The following is a 10,650-nucleotide window of genomic DNA, read 5'->3' on the forward strand; positions in this document are numbered from 1 at the left end:
CCAGTTTGCATTTGAATGAGAACTGATGTAGTGGCTCTCTGAAGGCCTTGGTATAGTCACATTGGTGCTTTTGAAGGCTCTTTCCATAAGCGACGGAGAGAGCTCCCATGGGTGGAAGCTGTTATGGGGTTCTCGTACGAACCCAAAAGATGACAGGTTCGGCCAAGGCCAGCACGGAACGCAACCTGCAAGGGTTCTGAATCAATTATTGACGACCTTCATACGAACCCTCTGCATACAAGGACTAGCGGTGACTCCTTCATACGACTCCTGACTTCCAAGGAAAGAGTGTCATCCCCGGATGTCCATAAAAGACTGCCTTCGCTTCTGCTCCGTCTGTTTCTTCTTCAACGATTCCTTCTTGTACGATAAAGGGTAGCTTTTAGTTAAGACAACTCAAGTTCAACCCCTAACAGAAGCAGCCCATTCAGTCTTCCATGCACTGGTTGCTTCTATGCAGAGGCTTCTTCAAGTGCTGGCCATGAGAGTGAGCTCTTCTGCGCCATTGGGTGCTGGGGAATTAGCAGCTTCTTTTGCAAGAGCATCAGCACACTCATTACTGTAGATGCCTTCATAACCTGGGAGCCAATACAGTCATATATCCCAGCCACATTCCTGTAGTTGAGATGCAGTGCATGTAATTTCACTCAGGATATATTGGCCAGAAGACCTTCCTGGAGCTGAGCATGCTTGTATTGCCGCCAGGTTGTCTGTAAAGATAATTGCCATATAGGTCTGATGGGAACATTGTGATGCTAGTCCACCTGTGTTGTGTATTTGGATAAGCGCCATTTTTATGCCCTGTAATTCCGCTGCATATACTGTGTGGGTAGCTGGGGAGCCAATGCAGACAGCCTGGTGCCCCAGAGGTGAAACTGCTGCTGCTCCAACTCCCTGTTCTGTCAAACTGCCATCTGTGTACGCGACAATGTTGGCTCCGCTGTGTAAGGTGGCATTGTGAGCTGCTAGAGCAGCTTCCCGAGCTTCTGCTACATGGGATTTCAGACCTGACCACCAAGGCGAGGTCACATGTGGATGTATAATCTCCAGCTTGTCCTGAGAAATTGCGGTTCGTCGCTCCCATCGTTCTAATGGCGATGTTAAAGGGTCATGGTCTGGGCTGGTGGCCCATCGCATGCGTCGCTGCAGTGTATGGGATGTGTAATTCTTCTGCATAATCTCAGCTCTGAATTGACTACCCCACTCCGATATTCATAACATTATTGGACTACATCAAGTAATTGACGTGGAACTCCGCATCATATCATACTCTCGTCTACCTGGATCATGTACAGAGTATGCGTTGTCCAGACAGATCGTCATCGCATTCATACACGTAAGTTCAGCCAGCCATATTGTTGACGATATTCGGCCCAAGATGAAATTATCCTATAAAATGGCCAAAAAACTCTCCAGCCTCCGGGGGAATTTAAATCAAATACTCTGCCGAAATATCCATTTCAAGCATTGTAAATTCGAGAAATGACTGTCGCACCCTCCGCTGTTTACGGCGTCCCTCCCGGGCCGGTTGATCTCCGTATAGCTACTGGCGGATCTGGTCAGTCTGGTCTATTGGAGGCGTTGGCCAAGGCGTTTATCCAATTGTAGGTTGCCTCAGATATAATATGGAGCCTTTGAATGCTAACGTATTTGCCAACAGTTGTGTTGACTTCAAAGGAGTCCAGCCTTTCCTTGTTGAATGGTACAAGTCTGACACAACCTTTTCGATTGAGAATCTGGGCAACCAAGTCGCGGACGTTGGTATCACGTACCATGCTGTAGCTGAACAAACCGCGTGGGATGACGGTGTCATTGATCGAGTTGCGTATGCATGGCGGGATCATTGGATGCTTGTCGGTATGTTGCTCATTTGGCCTTAAGTCGAGACTGTTAATTGACATGTATAACTAGGCCCCACGGACAATCCTGCAGAGCTTCCAGAGAATGACCAGTCCACTATCTACTCTCTGTTGACCAGGTTGTTCAGAGCAATGGAAAAGATGAAGCATTCTCCGAGGCCCATTAAATTCTTGTCACGGTATGATCCCTCTTGTTTTTCTTCTCTGAAAGAAAAAAGAATTCTACTAACACTTACCATGAAGGTATGACAAGTCTGCTGGAAACATTGTAGAGTCCTTGTTATGGGCCAGTATTGGCCAGGTGCCATGGGCTGACACCCCAAACGCGTGGTATCATATGTCCTCTAAATTCCCCTTCGAAGCTATCCAGGAGGCGGCCAATAAGGGTGAATACACTATCACAGACAAGGGAACGTATTTGGCGGTCGATGATGAAACCAGAGATAAGCTCAGAGTCTTTGTAAAACAACCCCCAAATTAAACCCTTTGACAACAGCATACACTAACACCCAAACCTAGGCCGAAGGGAAAGATGACGAAAACGACCCTCTTCTAAACCCAGCTCACGTTTTGGTTGGCAAGCTTGCAAATAATAAGGAAAGAGCCAACGAATTCGTTGAGTGGATTGGCTTGGAACATGGTGGCCAGCAGGTCATCAAGGACTTCCAGAAGAATGGAATGGTTCTGTACTCAACTATCCCAGCCAACGTCGATCCTCTAGATCGAGTAAAGGGAATTCTAGGATTTGCAAGCTCCGTCAAAGCAGCTGTCCCAGTTCCCTCAAGCGATGATATTTACTTTTTCAATAACAAACAGTACACTCGCGTCAATCCATACACAGACACCACCTACACCAATGTGACGGACATTTGGGGCATGTGGCCTGGTCTTTACCAGGTTGGCTTTGCCCCAGTCAATGCTGCATTCACCACTCCAGGGAATCCTAATGAAGCATACTTCTTCTGCGAGTCTCGATGCGCGAGAGTCAACCTCATAACTGGCCAGCTTAATCCTGGTAGCGTTGTATTCAATTTCCACAACGCATGGAGTGGTCTTAAAGACGCTGGTTTCGACACTGTCGATGCTACAATGTCTTTTGCATTTATGGGAAGCAGCTATGAAAACGTCGTTTGTTTCTTCCGTAAAGACAAATACGCCTTAATCGATGTTTACCAGAACAAAACCTTGGATTGGGGCGAAATTCCCTCGCGCTTCAAAGCCCTGGAAAAAGCCAAGTTTAAGAAGATTGATGCGGTCGTGTTCAAACCAGGAAAGCAGAAACGGGAGGCGTACTACTTCTCTGGTACACGGTATGTTCTCGTCGATTTGCCCGGTGACTATATTGCCTGGGGACCTCTTGATGTGGGGAGTTCGTGGAAGTCTTTGAGGGCTGCTGGCTTCTACTGAAATTTGGAAAATCGGGCCTAAATAGTCATTCCGCGGTAACAATTTAGTATACATTCAGACCATTAAAATAATCTGTGTAGCAAATGTTGACTTCCGTATATGCCGAAACATCTGATATGTTGGCCGCTCCAATTGACCAATCGGACCTTGGGCCTCCTGCCTACGCGGAACGTACGACTTACTGCTGCATGGATATATGCATGGACTGAGACGACTAGACGATGATAGGCTCGAGGGCTACGGATATGCAGCCAGCATCCATCGACTATAGATTAGCAATTACTCGTTATTGCGTATAAATAGGCCTTACGATAGATAGTTTTCTCAATCAGAGTTCTTCCTCTATTCACTTCGAATATTGCCTATGACATCCTTCCGAGCATAGTAGTTAACAGCAAATCACATGCAGAGGCTGCTATCACAGGGAAAAGGGAGCTGAGTTAGTCCTTCTAGGAGTCCCCAGTTTGCCTGCTCCACAACCTTGGCCTCCTTCTGGTGGCACAACAGGTCGACGATCTGGTGGTCTGTACCTCAGATATGGATCTCCAGGTCTGTTTTCAGTGGAAATGGGGTTGCTTGGCTGCTTGGAGAGGTGCTTAGTGTTCTGTTTGTACCAATGGATCCATTGGTATTGCCCTGCATCCAGTTCAAGACCAAAGAAGACTTTGTTGACATCAGGTGACTTGCTAGAGCCACATCCTGATAAGAGTTTGCATGGCTGGAGGGATTAGATGCTGGGGGGCTATTGGTTGCTTTCAGAGACTGCATTAAGTACTGTAGAGCTTTCATCTCCTCTGTCTGCTTATCAAACATATCTTGGATCTGTTGAAGTACTTCTTTCTGGCCATCATGGTTTTCACTGCCATTGTTGCTGGCATGGTCATGCACCTTTGCTGCAAGATCTTTGACTGAACTCATAAACCAGATGAATAGATCCCAGGGGGGTAGCCCCTGGGTCCAGTCAGCAATTTGCTTCAGCTCTGCTGTTTCTGTGAGGATGGCAGCTGCATGGGCGCTTTTGTTGTGGTCTTTATGATTGTATGAGCAGTTGGGCCATGGAGATGCAGCTCTGACCACCCCTTTCTTCTTTGCACCCCCCATTGTCAGCGACAACTGGGGAGGACGTCGTTGAAAGTAGTATCAATCAATTCCGCGTGAAGTTGAATATAAGATTCGAGTTTTCCGCAGTGCGGGAACTCGCTCAGAAGGTAGGGGGGGGGGGGGTCGCCACTGAGGAGTTGTTTTCATGTTCGCAACATTTGATCTGAATCGACACGATTGAAGTCCTGGGCTCGGAGGATGTTTATTTCATCAGTTAAAAAGCCAAGTTGATGAGCAAGAGCAGCCACTAAGGAAATATCCAATCTCATTCGCACAGAGAGAATGTTTCTTTTCTAAAAGCAAGAAACTCTTCACAAGAATAACACCTTTTCAATGGTAAAACTGTACTCGACGCATTCAACGGCGTTGTTGTATTTGTTGGGCAACAGCCTGCATCCTACTGCCCCGGGCTTGCAGCGTGGGGGTTGGAGGAGGGGGAATAGCCTGATCTGTGTTGTGGCCCACATGCCTCCATTTTTGGCACCGTACCTGCTGGATAGAAACCTGCTGGTCTGGGAAGCCATTATGAATTTGACAGTACCGATGGATACCTCGGCATAGCTGGCGATGCTTGGAATGCATAGATTCTGCAGTTAGTTCATGGTGGCCAGGTTCCAACGAATATCTCTCAGCCCTGGCCTCCCATGACAGCTCAGGATGGCGCTTTACCCAGGAAATGAGGTCTTTCTCCTCATAGGGAGTCCATGCGATATGATTCCTCTTGGTCATTGGAGGATAAAAGTAACGGTGGATCAAGGAGGGAACATCAATGATAGCAGCAATGGCAAGTGTCTCATGGGTCAGTTAATAGTCGATGGGCGAATTACCTCGAAATGGGTCTGCATTAAGACCTTTGTCCAAGTACTTACTTGATTACTGTTTATTTCCACGTTAGTGGATGGGTAGATAACAGCTGGTTGAAAGGAAGAGAAATACTTATTCAAAAACCAATGTGATGGCAGGGTGATACTGGCAAATGTAAAGCCTCTGAGAAACCGCTTTAAATCAAAAGTTTTGCGAGAACCACGATCTCCCGCGCTCGATCAACAGATTCGCAAACGATGCACCCAAATACCACGTCCAGAGCGGTAAAGCACTCTCCGTACTCCTGACGACGCTCTCCGGCACCCTATTCGTCTACCAGGGCCAGGAAACTGGCATGGTCAACGTGCCTGACGCACGGAACATCTCCGACTACCGAGACCTCAACTCCATCGCCTACTACAACAACGCAACGCTGAACGGAGTCAGCTCCAGCGAGGCTCTCGCGAACCTTGCCCTGATGGCGCGAGACAACGCACGCACGCCCTTCAACTGGGATGGCAGTGGAAACGCGTTCTCTGTCAACAAGACTACCTGGACTTCGCGAGCCAACCTCGACATCAACCTTGCGGATCAAAGGGACGACCCGAAGAGCGTATAAAGCTTCTGGGTGAAGATGCTGCGTCTGCACAAGGAGCAGAAGGACTCATTCGTGTACGGTGAATTCGAGTTCCTCGATTGGGAGAGCGAGCATTTCCTGGTATACCAAAAGACAACTGAGTCTGACAAGGTGGTCGTGTTTATTAACCTCTCCACTGAGGCGGACAAGCCGCCAGTGGCCACTCCCAAGAATGCCGAGCTGCTTGTGCACACCCACGACGACCATTCTGGGGCTGCGTTTGAGCCGTTTGAGGGCAGGGTGTATAGGCTATGAGCGCCTGGCGCCTGACTCCATGCCAAGAACAAAGATCAACCACATATGACTTTAGCTAGTCTTCGAGATAGCGACGTAAATGATTCGTTCAAGAACCTGTCCAATCACGAAGTCTTGGTTATAGACAGGCTGGCTTATGATAACTCAATAATGCCTCCATCCTTCATCCCCAAAAGAGGGGGGACCGATATCCAAGCGCCTTCATGTCGTGGCTAACATAGAACGGTTAACTACCCGTTATTATTGGCTTATCAGTCATTGGCCGGCAATACTACTTGGCGAGACCTCGTTTAGTCCGGAATAATCGACATTTCCCCTTTGAACCTTTTGATCCGAGGCCCCCGCTTCAGCCTTGACTCCCCGCAGTCACATGAGACTGATATGATAAGGTCTATTAACACGTATAAAGAAAGGGTCTGTCGCCCATATAAGGGAAAGAAGTTCTTGTTCCTTATTTCCGAGACTGTGCACTCTTTTCCAATGAAATTAAGGATATCACTTGCAGTATCATTTTGATGCATTACCTGTGTCCGCCCCTCTGATTGAGGTTACTGATAATATTACCCGGGAAGTGGTCAGCAAGGCTCGGCCCTCAGCGAGCCGTACCCGATGTAAACAAGTTACCAATCAATCCATCCACTCACGTTCAAGAAGTAGGGCATGCCGACCAAACGCGCTTGCTTTTAAGCGAGCTTTCTTAGCCAGACCAACTTTCTCAGCAATCCTTTGACAAAGCCAAGTCCGCCTTTCCACATGGGAAAATTGCATCATTGTTGTAGATTAATAATCGGCTACTCGCTTCTGCCTGCGTACATAAGCTTTTTTACTTTTCGCTCTTGCCCATCCTTAAATATCCCTCGAGCTGTTTGTTTCTCCTTGTACAGTAAGTCGCTGAATGAATTGATTCTCGAGATTGACTGTTTCTAAGCAACATATCAACTCCCGTGCCTTTCGTCATTTCACCCTTACGCAGTCTGCCATGTACAGCACCGAGGTTGTCAGAGCATCTCACGACGATGAGAGTGGACAAAATGATTATATCTTAGAGAACGAGATAAAACGACTCCGTCAGCATCTGGGACTCAGCCCAGAGCCCGGTGGTCCATCTGATCCGCCCAAATTCCAACCTTTGTTCTTCATTGAGATGGCACCTAATTCTCCCAGGGGAGCCAAATGCAAGCTTCCCATATGCGGCAATAACATATGGCCCAGAGAATTACGTCTCGCATTAAATCCTGCAATGGGTTTCGGCCAATGGTACAGATCGTCAGCTGGTGAGTCACAAATGACCAGCGCCGCTTATTTTGTTTTTCAAAACATGACAATAATGCCTCACATTTAGACTTTTACCATATACAGTGTTTTGAGAAAATAGCCGATTTTTCCCAGGCAGATTTCCTTGATCGAATTCAACCGTTGACCCGGCACAACTGGAAGCTGAGAGGTCTCAAAGCGGGCAGTATTTTGGATGGCAATTACCTCGTGCCTGGCGGAGTAGAGCGGCTAGTCTCGGAATGGAAAGTAACCCTCGGGAGGTGGATGGACAAACGCGACGGAGTATACGATGAATCGAAAGATCGTTTGAGCCCAGACTTTGATGCGTTATTGCGTAAGGCGGGGTCTGCAGGATACCAGAACCAGGAGATGCCAGAATGCATGGAATGGTTTGAGTACAACATTCTTTCATCTCACCGAGCACCTTATGAGAGCGATGGGCCTGGAGATTCAGAAGAGTGGAATTTATTTGCGGCCTACCTTGACAAGACACCAGAGGCACTTGGAAAACCACACATATTAAGCACTATGCTCCAGCACTGGGAGAATGATTTGGTGAGTCAAATACAAGGCCCCGTTTATGAATAGACACTGATCGCAATTAAAGGCCCTTGCTGGGAAAAAGGAACTGGAACTAGACGAGGCCCAGCGTAAGGCCAGACATCAGCTCGGTGACAAAGCAGTCAGAGCCCTTAAGCGTCTGTCCATCATCCCAATGCCTGACACTAGTTTCGCGCATGGTGCATTTCTGGGATAAAGACGGTGCTGCAACAGAGATCGAGATGAAAATATAGATACTGATCTAAACGGACCTGGAGTGTGGCCGGAAGAAAAAATTACTTGGATCGGTATATTGACTGTCTCAATCATGTGAAAGACTTGGAATAATGCTTTTAGAATGATATGATCTGCGATTCCATCCATCATCCATACTAGACACTCCAGTTACGCCGTTATTGGATTCCAATACGATGCGGCTATCGTGAATTATAGAATATTTGGTTCTATGCCACGTGTGATGGCTCATATGTGACGGCTCCTATATGACACTGCAGCAACGGTTGATACATCCAAATGCCGCTACTCGAACAAGCAGCCATGTCGTCAACAACCCCTATAAAAAACCCTTCATTATCTATATAGATTTTCTCTTCTCTTCTCTTCTTCAGATTCGATATTTTCGTCGATGGCTACACTAGTTTAGATAGGAATATCAATTCGTTATTATCTACTGGTCCAAGCCCGTGACAATTTTCATCATCCAAATCCTCACTATCAAGTTCCAGGTCGCTGGTGGAGTCACTATCAGATCCATTGTCTGAAAGGATCTCAGTAGGTTGGAGCTGGCATCAGTTTGATTCTCTTTGTCATCAGATCCAACCAGTCAGGAGTGAGGTGCCATGGTTGACACAGCCCGCGGAGAACTGACAAACAAGGGAAAGCCTGAAGTAGGAGATAAAGAAGGTGAGGATAATAGCGGTTTCATGGACGAGGACGGGCTTTGAAAGGACGGGAAGCGCTGTGAGAGATGCTCATGGGAGGAAGGATGGAAGCCGGGAAGGACACGGTTGGCACAATGGGACTTATAACTGGAGAGAACATGATGGTTGAGGGGGGAGCCAAAAACGGCTCCCCTCCGCAGCGACTGCAGCGAGAGCGTCTAGGTAGGTGATGTCGAGCAAAGAGTAACAAAAGGTACATTTGAAACTAGCGTCAAGGGACATGACACTCGTGGCCTGGCGTGGAGGGAAAGCCTGTGGCCGTGGGAATACGCTCATCTGATGCCAAGACGAGAGTTTGTTAGCAGGACTCCTAAAACGGCCGCCTGCTAACCGTCACATCGTTAAATGGAGTAGTATATCTGTAATGATGGTTGAGATATTGAGGTCTGAAAAAGTGCCATTTTATATGCAATACAGAGGTAGCCCGCTGGCTTGCATGGCCCGCTCGCTTACCGAATAACGTAATCGGTAAGCGAGCTGGACACGTAAGCGAGCTGGACACCCGCTCCCCATGTATAGTATTTAAATGCAATTATTTCAACCAAAACGCCAGTAAATTAAAAAAACTACCTAATTAGGTCTATCTGGACATGTCTCTCTTCTATGTCCTGGGGTCCTGCATATTCCACATCCCCGCGGAGGCCGCGTACGTGGCTGTAAAGGTGGTGAAGGCTGTCTTGGCTGGGGGGGTGCTGGAGCTATCGGGCCCTCAATTGAGGCCTCAATTAGCTCAACAGCCTCCTGAACTGAAAGGCCACCTTCATGGGGTATCTGCCTTTTAGACCGTGTACGCTTCTGCTTCTGCTTTACATTCAAAGCACGTAATTCACTTACTTCTTTCTCAAGAATAGCAGCTGATTGCATGCCAATTTGGCATGCTTTAAGAATCTGATTTATTGCATTCTTAAGCGGACTTGGTGGGCTTCTTGATCTTGCACGGAGCAATCCTTTAATTGATGAGGATTGCTTTTGTAATTGCATGTGGTTCAAAGGTGTTTTTGGCTCCCAATCACTACCCTGGCTTCCAGGGGGAGTTGGCGTACAAAGCCGAACATTGAGCTTTGAAAGCACCTGATCAGGATCCAAAGGCACTAAGCCAGCTGCTGTGAAGCTATTTTTGATAGTATCAGGTTTGAAAGCTTCAATTCGTGCATGTGGGTAGGCCTCAAGGAAGTCTAATTTGTCAATATGATTGATCCCAAGACACATTTTGGTTTCAACAAGCTGACCATATGATCACTTTAACACTGCAAAACAGCCAATATCAAGTGGCTGTAAAAGATGGGATGAATGTGCAGGCATACAAATTGGGATGATATCATTTTGACTGCAAATTTCATCAAATTTTGGGGTCAAATGACTACCATGGCCGTCAAGGATTAAAAGTTGATATTTCCCTTTTGTGCGAGTAATTGTTGATGGAATAAAGAGCTTTTGAAGCCACCAAAGTCCAATTTCATCAGAAGTCCAGCCATTTGGGCTGACTTCAAAGTGCCAATCACCTGGGAGGTTTTTAAACCAACCCTCAATAAAGACCTTGCCTTTGAAAATAATGCATGGAGGCAAGGCCCACCCCAAGGCATTTGTACATTCAATTGATGTAACCCATTCATGATTTCCAGGTTGTAAAAGTGATCGCTGACCATAGTATTCAGACCTTGTTACTACCTTTGCAGTAGCAGTTAAACCCATTGCAAAGCCAGTCTCATCAAAGTTGTAGATATCATCAGGGTTGATGCCATATTGAAGTATTGTATGTTGCACACAATTAAACCACTCTTGAATGATTTTTGGGTCTTCACACTTTGCA

At 47.0% G+C, this 10,650-nt stretch overlaps 4 protein-coding genes across 4 annotated transcripts; 3 read left to right on the forward strand and 1 right to left on the reverse strand.

Annotated features, from left to right (window-relative positions):
• Positions 1-1,482: 1,482 nt before the first annotated feature.
• ASPGLDRAFT_70357 (uncharacterized protein) lies at positions 1,483-2,721 on the forward strand (the record flags this gene model as incomplete). The annotated part of the gene is made up of 6 exons (XM_022549472.1): positions 1,483-1,604; positions 1,661-1,857; positions 1,912-2,038; positions 2,103-2,319; positions 2,379-2,585; positions 2,701-2,721. 6 exons carry the CDS (start codon positions 1,483-1,485, stop codon positions 2,719-2,721), a joined length of 891 nt encoding a protein of 296 aa, XP_022395827.1.
• Positions 2,722-3,730: 1,009 nt separating this feature from the next.
• On the reverse strand, positions 3,731-4,511 carry ASPGLDRAFT_53016 (uncharacterized protein). Its single transcript, XM_022547886.1, has one exon. It carries the CDS (start codon positions 4,365-4,367, stop codon positions 3,798-3,800), a length of 570 nt encoding a protein of 189 aa, XP_022395828.1. The 5' UTR covers positions 4,368-4,511; the 3' UTR covers positions 3,731-3,797.
• Positions 4,512-5,148: 637 nt separating this feature from the next.
• Positions 5,149-6,063, forward strand: ASPGLDRAFT_30151 (uncharacterized protein; the record flags this gene model as incomplete). Its single annotated transcript, XM_022543916.1, has 3 exons — positions 5,149-5,166; positions 5,380-5,784; positions 5,824-6,063. 3 exons carry the CDS (start codon positions 5,149-5,151, stop codon positions 6,061-6,063), a joined length of 663 nt encoding a protein of 220 aa, XP_022395829.1.
• Positions 6,064-7,042: 979 nt separating this feature from the next.
• ASPGLDRAFT_30152 (uncharacterized protein) lies at positions 7,043-8,095 on the forward strand (the record flags this gene model as incomplete). Its single annotated transcript, XM_022543917.1, has 3 exons — positions 7,043-7,337; positions 7,406-7,893; positions 7,946-8,095. The coding sequence occupies 3 exons, from the start codon at positions 7,043-7,045 to the stop codon at positions 8,093-8,095; spliced, it is 933 nt and encodes a 310-aa protein (XP_022395830.1).
• Positions 8,096-10,650: the final 2,555 nt, after the last annotated feature.

This window comes from Aspergillus glaucus (genome assembly GCF_001890805.1).
Source record: "Aspergillus glaucus CBS 516.65 unplaced genomic scaffold ASPGLscaffold_35, whole genome shotgun sequence".
Lineage (NCBI taxonomy): Eukaryota > Fungi > Ascomycota > Eurotiomycetes > Eurotiales > Aspergillaceae > Aspergillus > Aspergillus glaucus.